Here is a 16,230-nt window from a genome sequence, read left to right as displayed (position 1 = left end):
AACAGTGTATAAGCTCTGGCTCTATGTTCTGTATGTAGTTGAGTTCTTCCATTATCCCAAATGTTTCCAACAATGTTCAAACTCAGAGAAATCTGTCATTTTATTCAGGTAACGCTGCGTGTCACCGGTCGCCTGTCAATGGCATCATATCCCCTTCCTAGTCATAAATTGACTTTTTATCCAGTTTTAAGTCACATTTTTACAATACGCCTTTTAGATCTTGGTGGTTTATAACTTTATATTTTAACTGGATGAAGGATTTTAGTCATCGGATGTCTGAATCTCAAGTTATCAGAGAAACAAGCTGAGCTAACGTTAGCATTCCAGGCCGTCCTTTGTCTGCCAACTAACATCGGAGAAATAGTCATTTTTAGGTGGAACTGCTTCATTAAGTGCTTTTACTGGTTTTAATCCCCCGGATTGTTTGTGTTGGAGAGGACGAGACCTCTATGGATGATTCAGCTCCCGGTAAACATCCTGAACGATGGAGCTGACTGCAGTGGCGGCAGTGGTGCTGGAGACAACAACTCCCATGATCCCGCGCTAACTTAATAACATCACCAAACTTCATGTTTTGTTATTGTTTTTTATTCACATTTGGGAAGGGCCTTGACTGTTTCAACACATAACAGTGGAACACAGTGCCAACATTATTCTGTTGTAAGTCTTTTATATATTTGCCTGTAATAATATCAGAATATCACGATATTGATTATCAGCCCTGCTGTATCAGAGGGTTTCTGCTTCTTCAGTTCATCATGTTCTTTAGGCACCGATGTGGATAAGCCCACCCTTCCCATTACATTTGTTGAGACTTGTCATGCTATGCAGAAATTCTGTGTGCATTGCCCCTGGCCTGTGTTCATGCTCTACATGCATGAAAGTATGAGTCCCATGATCCGGCTGTGTGAGGTGGTGGTGGTGGTGGTGGTGGTGATGGGAGGGGGCATCTCTGCGGTGTTGTTTTTGAAGGGCAGAGCTGACAGAGATTTTTCTTCCCATTGTCCTGTTTGCTGTGCTACGTGGCTCTACACGCTCAATTTCACTGTCAGTAAACATGAAACAAAGAAGGAAAATTCAGCATGTGTCACTACACTGTCAGCCAGATGGTCTCTTACCATCATTAGAAGTACGCACACACATGCAGAGTTTTCTGTTCATCTTGTGTACTACAGTAGTGAATTACAGTTTCATTATTGTCCTTTTAGTGATCCTGTTTCCAGTTCTTCCTCTCCTCTCGACTGTCAGTGAGGAGAAGGCGCAGGAATGAGAGCAGGAATGTCGTAATGTTAATGGAAGCCATCTGGTTTCTATCTCTACTTTCTCTTTTCTTTTAACTCCTCAGATGCTCTCTCCTCGCATGATTGTTCCTGGATTAGCATAACAGTCGTAGCTCTCATACACACGTTTACCCACCATGCATCACACACACAGGCAAAAACAGACGCACGTGTTCAGCAAGCCGGACTAAGCAAAACCGACTTTCTCCTCAACAGGCATGGCTTCGCAAGTTCGGCTACCTGTCTCAGGCGAGCAGACAGATGTCCACCATGCAGTCGGCTCAGATTCTGTCCAAAGCCATCGCCGACATGCAGCGCTTCTATGGCCTAGAGGTGACGGGAGAGATGGACCCCGCGACTGTCACGTAAGCTCTTTATTGTTTTGTAGCGGTGGTTTTATTCTGCAGGGTGCAACAATGTGCAACACTACTGGGTCACTGCACACATCTGTGTGCAGTGACCCCAAACCTAATCCAGGGATGTGGTGAGATGCTGTAAAGCATGTTGGGATTTATATACATTTTTCTTTTAATGAAGTTTCTCATTTTTTTATGCTTTCTATGGTATAGATGGAATGGCAAATTTCAGTTTCAGTCAGTCATGTGAGGATTGTGGGCAACAAACCTCAACTTAAGCATCCTGCATCGTTTGTTTCAGGACGCCGGCCTTTCCCACATAACAATATTACCAGTTGCTGCTGAAACAGTGCCAACTTGTAATAACTTTTTATGACAATGGGGGTTGAATTACAGTTTCATTTTGCTCATGTCACATCTGGACTAATGAGGCTACTCAGGCTATTGTGTCTTGTGTGTATTGTGTCATATCCTCACATTGAACTGTGACCTTGATTCGTTGCAGTAGGTCTCTGTTCTCACACTGTTTGTAAGCTTTATGGAAACATTACAATGTGTTAAAGCACTGGTTCTCAAACTATGGTACGTTTACCACTGGTGGTATGTGTAAATACTAAACTATAAGATTATTGATGAAATGAAATTTAAAATAAGTTTTGCATTTCCTGCTACGTAGTCATGTTCATGTACGTAGAGCATGCATACATCGATGATTAGTTATGAGCTAAAATAAGATAGCGAGATAGTTAGTGGAGGTCAGATTATGGTTCAAAAACACTGCAGTCGTGGCTCCAAATGGGAACTATTAAGAAGAGAAGTGTGGACCAGGAGGACCCCTTTTCCACAGCAGTCAACAATCAATAATCTTATTAGGAATAAATCTGCCCCCTCTGTGAACTGTCTGCAGCTGAACAGAGTCGGCCTATGGTTCTGTATTTTAACTGCTTGGAGAATCTAATACAGTTTGAGAAACACTGTCTTAAAGGAATAGTTTGACAGTTTGGGAAATACGCCTTCTTGCCGAGAGGTAGATGAGAGGTTTGACGCCCCCTCTCATGTCTGCACGCAAGTTCACTTCGCTGTTTGTACTTGCTTTAAGTCTTTGTACATATTGTAGAAACAAGGAAATTCAGTCACTTATTGCAGCTAACAGTTTATAATGTGCTGAATGTATGTATGTGTGTGTTTGTGTGTGTGTGTGTGTTTGTATGTAGGGCCATGCGTCGGCCTCGCTGTGGACTCCCAGACAGGGAACCCGCGGAAATGGATGAAGGCACAAGGAAGAAACGCTACGCTCTCACAGGACAGCAGTGGGACAAAGACCACCTCACTTTCAGGTTTAAAGCACTGATATGTGAAAACAATAAATAAAATAAGACAACAGTAAAGAAGAATGTTTAAAATACTAACACTAATATGCTTTCTGTTCTGGCTCCAGTATAATGAACCAGCACATCCCCTCCTCCCTGGGCGTGGAGCGGACGTTCGACGCCATCCGCAAGGCGTTTGACGTGTGGAGACGGGTCACGCCGCTCACCTTTGAGGAGTTACCTGCTGAAAGCAACATCAACATCAACAGCAGCCAGGCACAGCTCGCTGACATCCTCTTGTTGTTTGCCTCTGGTTTCCATGGTGATATGTCATTGTTTGATGGCGAGGGTGGGTCTCTGGCCCATGCCTACTACCCTGGACCAGGAATAGGTGGGGATACACACTTTGACGCTGATGAGCCTTGGACACTGGACAACCAAAACCCACAAGGTTTGTGATTGTTGACTTTTTCTTTGCTGGAATTGAACCTGTGACTTTCTGGTGAAAGGATAAACTCTCTAACTGTTAAACTGTCAAAATTCCACCGTGCTCAGCTTTATGACTTTATTGAGTCTGCGATGCAGTTTGGTTCTGAGGTCTGTGCATCTTCAAATCCCACCGAGTGTTTTAGAAGTGAAGCATCTTGCCTGCCCGATGATGTTAACTTGTGTATTTTGTCCTTAAAAAAGATACAAAATGGGCAAATCTCTTCTGACTGATTGAATTCTGGCCTGGTGCTGCAATGCTGATGTAGCGTGAAATGCACAGGGTATTCTATTTTGAAAATGTATCAGTTTCTTTATGCCATTTCTGTGTCAGACTTCCTGACAATGGGATGTACTCTGTGGTAGACCTAAAACAAGTGGTGGAATTTGGATGATAGGTGGTGTGGTCTTGTCTCTCTTGGTCAGCTGGGCTGCAGCCTGAAAGGATTATCGATACACACGAGCATATACTATAAACAAAAGAACAGTTACAGTTTACAGTTACTCAAATTAAGGTGTTTTTAATACAAGTTACAATGTATCAATGCATTGATGTTCCTTTATTTCACACAAATGTTTGATGAAAGTTACATATTTTGTCTTGCAGGCGTAGACCTCTTCCTGGTCGCGGTTCATGAGCTTGGTCATGCTTTGGGTCTGGAGCACTCTGATAACCCCAGTGCCACAATGGCTCCTTTCTACCAGTGGAGTCACACACACAACTTCACACTACATGAGGATGATATCAAAGGAATACAGTACATATACGGTGAGAAGATGTTATATTGATTACATTCTCTGTCACCAATGAAACAGCACTCTCCAAATACTTACTGCGTGAAGCTCCCTGCGTGTATCTGTGTTAACAAGAAGTATCTTTGTGAAATGTTTTAGCGAGCTTTATGGATTATAGTCTTGACACATATTAACTTTAAGCAATGCTAACAAAGCACTTTAAGCTAAGCTTCAAGACCACCTTTGTTGAGTCTAAAACCAGGACTAGTCAAGAAAAAGTCAAGACCGAGTCCAAATTAGAGAGACTGAAAGGGACATTGTTACGGGTTAATGCCTGTGGATGGATTTTGAATTAATTCATCAATGGTTTTTGAAGGAGGAAGTTACTTTAGAAAAAAAAAACATCCACCACCAACTAGAATATTTGACGAGAAGAAGAATCCAAGACAGGTTTGAGACAATAACGCACCTGTGTGTAGCTGTGTGTCGAAGTAAATCTGTTCTTCTGCACATTATATTATTGAGGCTGTGACTACCGTTAAAGAGTCATGTCCTTATTTTACTCGAACATTTCCATTCCTCTGCACAGATGATATTCAGCTGATGTCCATAACTCATCTTTGTCTTCACTGATTACATCTAAATTGCTAAACTAAAGAGTGCAAAACAAAAACCACCATGTTTTTGTTGTTTTGGCTTCATACCCAGACCGCTTTTGCTCAGAAATCACTGTGCAGAAGGTCCGCAGTAATTTGAGGATATATCAATAAGACGAGAAGCCTTGTGAAGAGGCTTTGTGCGTATGTGCGCAGACACACAGACACACGGCCAACCGCACCACAACACCAGAGGAAGCTCGCTGAAAACAGCACATCACGCATGCCGTTATGATGCTGTCATGCTGCATGAATGGATGGCATTGTTAATTGACAGATGACAGCTTTGTGTGTGTGCATGTTGGTTAGCTCATGTGTATATTAGAGTGTGCTGTATGTATATATGTTTCTACTGTGGCGCTGTAATAAGAGCTGTACTTAGAGGCCAAAACACTTGTTTGTCATTCATTACTGTCTCGTTTACTCCGAATGACAGATTTATGATGTTATTTTACGTTAGACCAAAATAAGGTTCATGGTTTTCCCGTCTTTTTTAAGCATTTCTTGGTTGTCCATTGTTTTGTCCCGGTCACATCTCTGGTAACACATAACAGATAAAAGTCGGATTCAGTTCGGGAATGTTGTTTCTGGTTTTCCCACCAAACCCCAAATCTTTCCATACCCACGGGATTCTGGCCTATTGATGCGCCTACACAAGACGTCTGCACCAGAATAAACTAAAGTTTAGGCAAACTAGATGTGAAAAATGTTGTAGGTTTTTCAGCTGTAAATAGTGTAAGTCAAATGTTTTGACTGGAATTAAACAGTAGTTTGCTTCATTAAACAGATCTAAATGGAGACTACCAGAGGTTTGAGAGAAGTTTGTTGGTAGAGATAAACATTTGGCTTCTTTGTAGAGGTTTTTATCCATTAGACCGGCAGTTTTCTGGCTCCCACTACAGTCTTTCCTCATCGGCTACTCATCTGTTGAGCTATCACTTAAGTATTTAGTCTTAACAGTAACAATTAGCAGGCTGGATTCCTTCCCATTGCTGAGGCATTCAGTGCTTACTCTGTATCTTGCTGTAAAAGTTGGTCTGTTACATTACAAACTATGCTTTGAAATGACATATAAACAATTCAAAGTGTTAAAATACGTGATATTTAGATACACAAATATTGCTGTACATATGTGTGATCATGTGTAGCATGAATCATCTAACAAAAAGGGAAGAAAAGGACAAAGGACCAACGTACAGGGGCTTATATTTGAAAGGGTGTTCCCCTTATAGATACAGTTCCACTCTGGGCAGCTGGTAAAATTAACTTTTTGTCCTATGATGCAAATAACCAACTAATAGGCCATTAGCTAGTGAGCTTTTCAAGGCTCTAAAATACAGTAAAGTGTAAAGTAAAGCACACTAAGTAAAGGAGATGTGCCTAATAAACTTAGAACTGAAAGTTTTAACAATCTGTTACATAATTAAGTTATAAGACACTGGAAAAAAAGCAGCCTTAGAAACAAACTAAATTTTGTTTATCTCCACTGTCCGTAAACTATATATTGCAGGTTAAAACCCTGCAGATGCTGAATGTTCCACATACTGATAGCTCAGTCACTGGCCAACATCAGCCTTCATATATTCCTAGCAATATTTTTGGCTCAGTGTAACTCAATACGTCTTTAAGCCCATCAGCTGTCCATACATATTACATAACAGGCTGTATCTGTGTGTTTTCTCCTCTTAGCAACCAGCAGGGCTGATTTTTCCAAAGAGCTGCAGCACAGTCAATCAAATGAGCTTATAGCCGCTGCACAAAATGGAAAATTACATTTTCTTTGTGTGAGGGAGAATTAGAGAGCGTATTATGAGGTATAGGAGAGGGGAGTAAGAAGTTATTGATGCCTGATGCCACACAGACAGGCTGGAGGAGTTTATTTCATTTCAGATGAAAATACGAGAGGAAAAACAAACTTAACTTTGGAGCTTTCTCTTTCTTTCTCTAAACCCAATCTCTCCATCTTTACCTCCTCAGGTCCTCCTCTCGTCACTAATGCTCCACCCACTTCTCCTCCCGCCCATGACGACGAACCCAAAGATGACTCCCCCACCTCCCCTCCTCCACCTCCCCCTGAAGATAAACCCACCTCAAGTTCTCCTACCGACCCCCTGCCCGAAGCGCCCAACCCGACCGGCGACAGCCCTCGTCCCCCAGCCCGGCCGAGCCCCAGCCCCACTTCGCCTCCTGTCGTCCCCACCACCGGCTCCCAGCCTGAACCGGAACCTGTCACCCCTCACATTAGAAAAGATGTCCCCCCTCCTCCGCCTCCCCCTCGGCCCCCTGCTACTCCACGACCTCCCAAGCGTCCGGACAACCAGGCCCCCGATATCTGTGACGGGGACTTTGACACGGTGACCATGCTGAGGGGCGAGATGTTTGTTTTCAAGGTGAGAAGTAGAGAATTAATGAACCTATTCATGCAATGCTGTGTTTAATTCAAGGGTTGGCTTTGGATCAGACATCTGTAAACTTTAATTCTCCACATGTTGTGGATCAAGTGTCACTGGTGTTTTTATAACCCCTGACCTACATTTGGAGATCTATGAACTAACATGGCCCTGCTTAGAGTCAAACAAACATGCAAGGGGACATGAAAAATAAATAATTTTGTTATAAAAATAAGCATTATTTTGCTTGCTTGTGCAGGGTCGCTGGTTCTGGCGTGTACGGAGGAACCGGGTCTTGGATAACTACCCCATGCCGATCTCTGTCTTCTGGATCGGCCTGCCTAGTGACATCGACGCAGCCTACGAGCGCCACGATGGCAAATTTGTCTTCTTTAAAGGTATGTCAAGGCTGTTTTTAACCAATAAAACGTGTCACAGCGGCCACATGCTGAGAAGGCTGCGCAATGTGTTGCGTCAAAAACTCCTTGGAACACCACGCAGAACTTTTTTGTTTACCGTTAAGGCGCCGTGCTTAAGGGCACAACAAACGTCTGGTTGGTTTCCGCAACATTTCTCAGCTACTTCTCCTCCCAGCAAAGTGGAAGCCAGCGTGGAGCAGTTTCAGTGTGTTCTATAAACACAAGATGGGGAGTGAAACACAAACCTGATCTGTGCTTTGATTTGAACTGCTCAGACTGAAAGGAAACAGTGCAAATTCAGCATGTTTTTCCCCCCACACAGTGTGATTTACGAGGATATGATAATAATTCAACACAGCTATATCTGTCTGTATCTGGCACACACACACACACACACACAGAGAAATATTTAAAACATTAGAGGTTACGTAACGAAAACAAAACCCGTTTAGCCAAATGAATAACTCTTACCACTTGCTGACAATATGGCCTCAGATATAGACTATTGAGAATATTTTTTTTCTTCGCTTTGCATATGCGTATTGCTGTGTTACTGAGTTCATTGGGTGTCTTGAATGAGGTCTGTGCAGTGTGGCAGCTGTTGCTGGCCCAGTATGACTCCATTCTCCAGCTGAGCCCCAAAAGGCCTCATGAGAGAGGTTGAGGATTGCATCAGCCCTCTCTGCAGCACTCTCTTACACAGCTGCAGAGCTTTCACTTTTACAATCAGGCCGTCTGGTGATTTGTCATGCATTTACGGCATTTTCTGAGCTTTTGGTCACGTTCTCTTGTCCATAGAAGTTAATATTGGTTTCTGTTTTTGTTCTTGCTTTTCGGTCACATCACTGAGAGTGACGGGTGTAAGACGAGCTGCGTAAAGTTGATTCTGCTCCACTCTAAAGGTCCTTGGATCATACACTATATGCAATCCAAACCCGCAGAAATGTTGTCCACATGAATCCAAAATCATTCAGCTACTGTAGTAGACAAAACATCAGGTCAAACAGTTTAAACAGCATTTCAAAGTAGCGTTCACTGATTAGTAAGAAGCCCCAGTGCACAAATTTAGCTATTATAGTTCAGTCTTATATGTCGCAATGCAGCAGTGCCCTGGCAGTGGAGGTGGAAAGTGGCTGAAAAGTGTGCCCAAAGGTTAGGGTTAGAGAAGAAATTGGCTTCCACGTGAGGAAATCTTGGAAAATAAGTGTTAAGCCTACCATTTCTACCTTGCCTGTCCTTTCTACTTCTCTTCTGCAGTGGGTAAACCCAATGACATATGCCATATGTTCTGGCCATCGCTTTCTCTCCATATGCCACAGCTTTTTCTCCCCTCCCTCCCTCCTTAACTTTCCGTCTCTTACATACATTGCAGCAAGCTTGAACTGTTGGTCTTACTATCTCTTTATAAAGATGTATATCCTTTTGTCCCTGCAGATGACAGATACTGGGTGTTCAGGGAGGCTGACGTGCTGCCAGGATACCCACAGCCCTTACACGAGTATGGACAAGGAGTTCCTGCGCACAAGATTGACACAGCAATCTGGTGGGAGCCCAACGGATACACATACTTCTTCTCTGGAGACAGGTACAATATATCACAGACACATGCAGCAGGATCTTAACACATTTAAAAAGACAATATATGAACCCCATTGTCTGCGTGTAGGTACTGGCGATACAATGAGGAGACCCGGACTACGGACCGTGACTTCCCCAAGCCAAACAGCAGATGGGGCAAAATCCCTGACGCCCCAAAAGGAGCCTTCCTCAGCGATGACAGCGGTAAATAATTACTTTAAAGATCCCCTCCAGACATGTATTAAAGGTCCAGTGTGCAATATTTAAGAGGCTATATTGGCAGAAATGTGTATAATCACCTAAATATAAGAACCGTTATGCTTTTGTTACCTTAGAATGAACCGTTTTTATCTACAGACGGTGCAGGTCGCCTTTCATGGTGTCCGACATGTTCAACCTCCATCTTTCTACAGTAGCCCAGAACAGACAAAGTTGTGGCTCGCTGTAGAGAGGGCATTTTAGGTGTTTTGTGAGTTTGGCAGCCCTAGTAGTTTCTCCTACCATTTCACAGCCCGTTCTCATTTCCAGGTCATCAGACACAGACACAAGCAGTGTTAAGTTAGTTGCGATCTGCAGCTTCACTGCTAGAGGCCATTAAATCCTACGCACTGGTCCTTTAAGACATATACAGATAGTCTGCTTGAAACAATAATGTGTTTCTGATATTTTTTCCAAATTAAAACCCTTGTAAAGGCTCCTTATACCTCATAAAAAAGTGGGCCAAAATCTGTGAATATGTAAAGGCTTGCCTGCTGGACACAGTATGTGTCCTACTTCACTGTAAAGTCAGTTTTCAGTGTATGTGCACTGGAGGCTTATAGTTTCTACATGCATAGTGGACCAGAATGGACCTCCAGACGAACTAAACTAACTAACACATTCTTCCAGTGTCAAACTCTGCACATACATCACTGTGCATAGTGAAGCTCAAACATCCAACTGTAGGAAAAAGAAGAAAAACATATTATTGAGCAAGAGGGGGACTTTCAATAAAGCAAATACAGCCTTTATTTGGAGAAAGGGAGCAGCTTCTGTTTATGAGAATCCCAACAGACACCAAAAGTTGTGCATAGTGTTGAAAGCGGAAGAGCAGCGTGTGTAAGGAGAGGTGGAGGTGGAGAAAGAACGAGAGGTTAGAGGGGTGAAATGGGGTGTGTAAGAAACAGAGGGAAAAAATTACATTTGGGACTGGTTAGGCTGGAGCAAGCAGAGCAGAGAGAGAAGGGTGGGGGATGAGAGAGAGAGAGAGAGGGAGAAGGGAGGAATGAGAGCTCTGGTTTGAGGGTTGGCCCGTCCTTCCCTTGGAAATTAGATTTGTGGCAGAGCTGCTCTAAATGCACTCAGTAATAGTCCGATCTCATCTCCACCCAAATTGTTCTAATGTCTCTGTGCAAGCCTGGTTTCCACTACAGAGCTGCACTCACACCCAGAAATTTAGAAGATTGCATGTGGTTGTTTTTGCACCCCTTCGCCAAATCTTAGTGCACGTAAGCAACACATCTCATTGATTTTATTGGTTTCTCGTAGTTTGATATGAACACATTTATGAATAGTCTGCAGCCCTTCCCTGCAAAACTCAATCTGTTGCATAATGTGGGTTTTTTGGGGGGAGTGCAGAGGATAAACTGCTCCCCTAAGAAACATAAAAAAAATATTTTAACTCAGATTTACCTTCAAGACGACAAATGGTAGAGTAAGTCTGTCTGTTGTATGGGTATGGTTTAAAATGTAAAGATCTGCATTAATTCTTCAAAAAAAAGATCATGATCAACATGATTGAGGTACTGACATTAACTGAACACACTACCTCTTCAAAAGCTGTACAGGAATAGTTTGAGAGTTTAGGAAATACAGCCCAGAGTTAGATGAGAGGATCGATACCACTCTTGCGTCTGTACGGTAAATATGAAGCTATAACCAGCAGCCCGCTAACTTAGCTTAGCATAAAGACTGGACACAGGGGGAAACAGCTAGCCTGATTTGGTCCAAAGGTGACAAAATCCACCTACCACCCCCTCATGTTGCATCTTGTTTGTTCAGTCTGTAGAAAACCCAAAGTGTAAAAACAGCACATTGTGATTTTACGAGCGACTTTTTTTTTGCCTGCCATTTTTTGGAGTTGCGCTGCTTGCCTGGCAATTTGTATAACGCCCCATAAAACATCAAATTGTTATCTTTAAACTTTAAACAACCCATTGTGTTTGTTTAACCAGTGGGCTTTGGAGATGCTGGTAGGTAGATTTATAGAGCCAGCTGTCACCACCTGTTTCCAGTATTTATGCTAAGCTTGATATTTCCTTGTGGGGAGTGACAAGGTCAGATATATTCTACACTATATTCACATGATAATGAATTTCACATGAGCTGGCTGTCTCTAATCTCTCTTATCTTCCTCTCATGCAGCTTACACCTATTTCTACAAAGGCAGCAATTACTGGAGGTTTAACAACCACAAGACAGAAGCAGACAAAGGCTACCCTCGCTCCATCCTGAAGGATTTCATGGGCTGCGTGGCAGCGCCCGACCCTAAGCCCGACGCAGACGACACCGAACAGGAACCGAAAGACAAACCAGTCATCCCTTCGGACCGAGGCAAAGATGAGCACAAAGAGCCGGACAGTGGCCGGGACGAAGGCACAAACCCGGAGGAAGACCAAACATCCAAGCCCGAAGAGAAGGACAAGGAGGTGAACATGGTCGTGACGGTGGCCGACAACGAATCAAAGGTCATGACGCTGATCATGTTGATCGTCCCTCTGGTGCTCATCCTGTGCATCCTCGTCCTAATCTACGCCATCCTCAGGACTCTGCAGAACAAAGAGACGCCGAGGGCCTTGGTGCACTGCAAACGTTCGTTGCAGGACTGGGTGTGAGGCACAGAATTAGAAGAGATAGAACGGGTATTCATCGTTTGTCTGGTACAGTCGTTGGAAGAAGCTTCGACAAAGTGCCGGTTTTAAGAAAACCGAGGATGAGTCGCCGTTTCGAGCCCCATTCATTTTGTGATAACTTTTTTATTGCTCATGTGAAATAATGCAAAAAGTGGTAAAGTCGCTGCCTGTGGAGCTACAGTTTCCCTCTCCTGGCCTTGAAGTTTTCCTTCTGTGCCTCCCTTTTGTGCCTTCCAAATGTTTTAAAAAGTAGCTCTCTTCCTTAAAATCACATTTAATCCATCACAACAATGAAAAAAAAGAGCCACATGACACACTAGGAATGTCCGTTTCTATCAATTCTAATTGTACAGAGGAGGGACAGGGGATTTATTTGTAGTTTAAATGCAGACAAAGTCGATAATGCACATACATCATACAGAAGCACACACACTGTACATACACACAAACATGAGTGCTTATAGCTATGAAAACAAATATACAAAAACACGCATTAATATGAGCAAGACTTCCTTATGTTTGACTACGGTGCTTCAACCAACCTTCACATTTGTCTTTGTTTAGAGCAGATAATTTGCACTTTTTGATTCTGTTTATTGTTGTCTTTTGTTTTTTGCTGAGGTTGCTTCATTGCAGATGTGTGTTTGCGTGTGTGTTTATGTGCGTGCGTGCGTGCAAAGCAGAGCTCCCCCGTGCTTATTAAACACACAGACTCTAGCAGAATAAGCTCGTCCTCCGACCAGCGCAGGAATGTCGGACAGCTGTGTGTGTCCGTGTCCCACCGAGCCCCTTATGCCTTAAACTCTCTCACACACATGCTCCAACGTCACATGATCTCTGAAAAAAAAAGAAACCCCCTGACCGCACTCATTTGTGCATGCATGTCCACATATGCAGACACACACACACATACACACACTAAGGCATAGAGACCACTTACCCAAACAAAGGCACAGAGTTTCTTTGCGCACAGACACTCGGGCTCCAGCCTCCCCTCCTCCCACCACAGCCACGATAACTGTTCAGACTGCACCACTAAAAACACAATCCCAGCGGATACATAGTGATATACGACTGGTGCCAGGGTTGGGATGAAATACAAGGGGGCAAGGGGGGTTATTCACATTTAACGTGAAGAGAAGTGTTATTGGTGGTGGTATTTTACAAGTTCTGTCCATCTCAACTCGACCATAGCAACAGTATCCGTCTTTCTATGTCCCTGTTTCTTTCTGCATGCTGAAGCTTAAGAGGGTCGAAGCTAATTAAGTGTACAAGGAAGAAGCCTGTAGGCGAGAGAGGAATGGGTCAGGGTCTGGTTTCCATTAAGCCCACATGCTGCTGATTTAGTAGTGTCAGGCATGAGGGGGGGTTGTGAAAAAAGGAGAAAGAGTTAAAAAATGGTATAAAAGTGGTAGTGGGGGAGTAAGGAGAGAGGAGAAGTGAGAGAGAATTAGATGACGAGGGAAAGAAAGAAAGAAAAAAGAAAGAAAGAAACTGGGGGAGGCACAGAGGGGTGAAGGGGGGGCTCGGCCAGCATTTCCTCTCCAGTGTTCTCTGAAAGAGGAGGAGCGAGGGAAAGAGGGAGGAAGGATTTCGGGGAGGGGCAGCGCTGGCGTTGCGCCTCCTGACCTAGATTGGGACACTTTTTAAGTCCACTTCTTCTTTTCATGTCTTCTTGCTCTGCTTGTTGTCATGAGCTGGAGATGACTTCCTCTGCAACCTCCTCCCTCCCTTCCCCCTCCTGTCTTTCTCTCTACTCTTACTCTTTTTGTTTTTCTTTTCTCAGTCCCTCTTTTTATCTCTCTCTTTTTAACATTTCATTGCTGTGCTTTACCCCACTCCAGCGCTCCCAGATGTATTCATTTTCTTCTCCACTCTTCTGGAAAGTTAGCTCAAGCGTTTAAAAGATGCTTGACACGCAGAAACATCTGCAGAAAACGGTCCCGTCTCAATGTGTCCATTGAGCCTCTGTCTGTCTGTGTAAAGCCACTATCACATGCTATAGTAGTTACCCTTCGCTCTAGTTTGTGCATTCACATTGTGCCTATATTCTGTCTTATGTTTCATTGTGTGTTTTTTCTGTGAATATTGGGGGGCATTTTTTTTTTTACTATAAATAGCATGAGGGAAAGTTTTTAATAAAATGTGTTTCTTCCCTTTTTTTTACTCTACTTATCAATTGTAGTTTTGTAAATTTTGTTTTCTGTTGAGGTTTTCTGTAACAACAGCAGTAGATTATTACGACGATGTTGATGCATGCAGGGCATGTTCTGTAAGGCCTGTGCACGCCTGTGTAGAGTACATTAATGATTTCACAATAAAACTCACAGGTAAAAGCAACACAAGTCCTCTTTGTTGCAGTTTTTGGCTTCATGTTCTTGTAACCGCACACCTTTAATCTGCCGTGATTCATGTCAAGTTCATGGAGTTGATTCCACTTTTGGCCACAAGAGGGAATCATTGCCTCTAAAATGCTGAAAACTAGAACTTTATAATGTTAACTTAATATAGTTAATAGATAAATATTTTTCCGGTTTTTACTCTGCTACAATGATTTACTGCTGGAGTTGTTACTTTGCAGAAAAACATATTATAAAATGCTAAAATATGAAACATGTTTATAGATTACAACACCAAACAGTAATTACAGTAAAGTACTTAAACCAGATGAAACACTAACCAACTAATAATATGTTATATATGATAATATAACACTCAAAGTGGCACATTTTTACATAAATTAGCATATTTCTTACTTAAATACTTGCTGATCATTGTTCTGTGCTTTTTAAATGTACTTGTAATGGGGTACATCTACATTGTGGTATTACTATTTTAACTTAAGTAAAGTAGGGCTGATGAGTACTTTTTCCACTGATAAACAGTACTTAAGACTGTGTATGTGTGTGTGTGTGTGTGTGCACTAACGTGTGCACAAGCTCCACGCGTGATTGAGCGAGAGCACCTTCCTGCATGTCTTCATGTCAGAGGTAATCAGGATTATCTTCCATCACAGATCATCCACTAGCGTTACCCTCTGCAGCCGCTTTCTCTTTCATCTTCTCTTTGTTTTTCTTCCTTTATTTCAATCTCTCCTTACACCATCACAGCCTGTTGTTCTTTCCAATCTCTTTATAATTACATATGAGATAATTCAACCAAAAATGAATAGTATTTATCATGCAATAATGCAAAGTTTCCCCAAAATCAGAGACCCCCGGTTCAGTTTGTAGACCCTCAGCTTCACTCTCTTCCTGCCTTTGGCCCCTGCCCCCTGTCCCCTGTCTTATCCAGATGTTCAATTAGGATTGAGGCCACTATGTTGCTGCTATATTCCAGCCAAGGGCCAAGGGTCTGTGTCATCGTCCTGTTCTCCCAGCTTATCCCAGAGCTGAGCTGATAATGGGATCTGCCCACTGCCTCCTGCCTCATCAGCTCTGTAAATTGTTCTGTAGTTACCATTCTCAAACAACAGGCCTCAGTGGATGTGCTGAGATTTATCCATGTGACCTACCTGGTGACCGTTTGTCTACAATATACAATCTACCACGACAGATGCTCGGACAGGTTGTTTGTTTGGATCCTGTAAACCTGTCCGCTAGTGCAGCATGTATTCTTTCATTGTCTAGAACAACCCTGAACAAGAACTGTGCCACGTCCTGTGTACCAGTCGGTCAGATAACAAGGGCAGTCCCGGATCCTTGCTAATCATCATCCTATGCTTTCTCTCCTCCTCTTCATCCCATTTCATCTCCCCTAACCAGCTTTAAATTGATTTCCCCTCCTTATTTTTTCTTTCTAGTGTTTTTTCTTTGATCCTGACTTTTGACATATTGATTTACTACCCTAGAATTATGACATTATTTTCATTTTAGAGTCAAAATCTAGACAGTCACTGACTTATTATTGTAAAATTAGATTTATTTTGTAATTACATACATATATATATATATTGTATATGTAATTGTGTTCCATAATTTAAATGAGGAACTACATAATATGGTGCACCTTGCCTATAATATTACTGATGATTAAGCTTGGCGGAGTGCTTGTGATTTAAGCTAATAAGGTGAACGTGGAAGGTGGACCAGTTGACACAGATAAAGTTGCCTCCGTGCTTTTAAGATAA

The 16,230-nt window shown here is 42.7% G+C and overlaps 1 protein-coding gene across 1 annotated transcript in view; it reads left to right on the top strand.

Moving 5' to 3' along the window:
- LOC118330248 (matrix metalloproteinase-14-like) overlaps positions 1-13,481 on the top strand; it is a 17,872-nt gene extending 4,391 nt beyond the window's left edge. Inside the window, exons 2-10 of the mRNA XM_035664726.1 lie at positions 1,497-1,645; positions 2,851-2,973; positions 3,075-3,397; positions 4,040-4,201; positions 6,801-7,213; positions 7,473-7,611; positions 9,067-9,217; positions 9,299-9,414; positions 11,614-13,481. Of these exons, the coding sequence (XP_035520619.1) occupies positions 1,497-1,645; positions 2,851-2,973; positions 3,075-3,397; positions 4,040-4,201; positions 6,801-7,213; positions 7,473-7,611; positions 9,067-9,217; positions 9,299-9,414; positions 11,614-12,083 (2,046 nt within the window). The 3' untranslated portion in view covers positions 12,084-13,481. The remainder of the gene's footprint in view (positions 1-1,496; positions 1,646-2,850; positions 2,974-3,074; positions 3,398-4,039; positions 4,202-6,800; positions 7,214-7,472; positions 7,612-9,066; positions 9,218-9,298; positions 9,415-11,613) is intronic.
- Positions 13,482-16,230: the final 2,749 nt, after the last annotated feature.

This window comes from Morone saxatilis, unplaced genomic scaffold (genome assembly GCF_004916995.1).
Source record: "Morone saxatilis isolate NCDOM2014 unplaced genomic scaffold, NCSU_SB_2.0 Contig2, whole genome shotgun sequence".
Taxonomy (NCBI): Eukaryota; Metazoa; Chordata; class Actinopteri; family Moronidae; genus Morone; species Morone saxatilis.
This window is presented reverse-complemented; position numbering and strand designations above follow the sequence as displayed.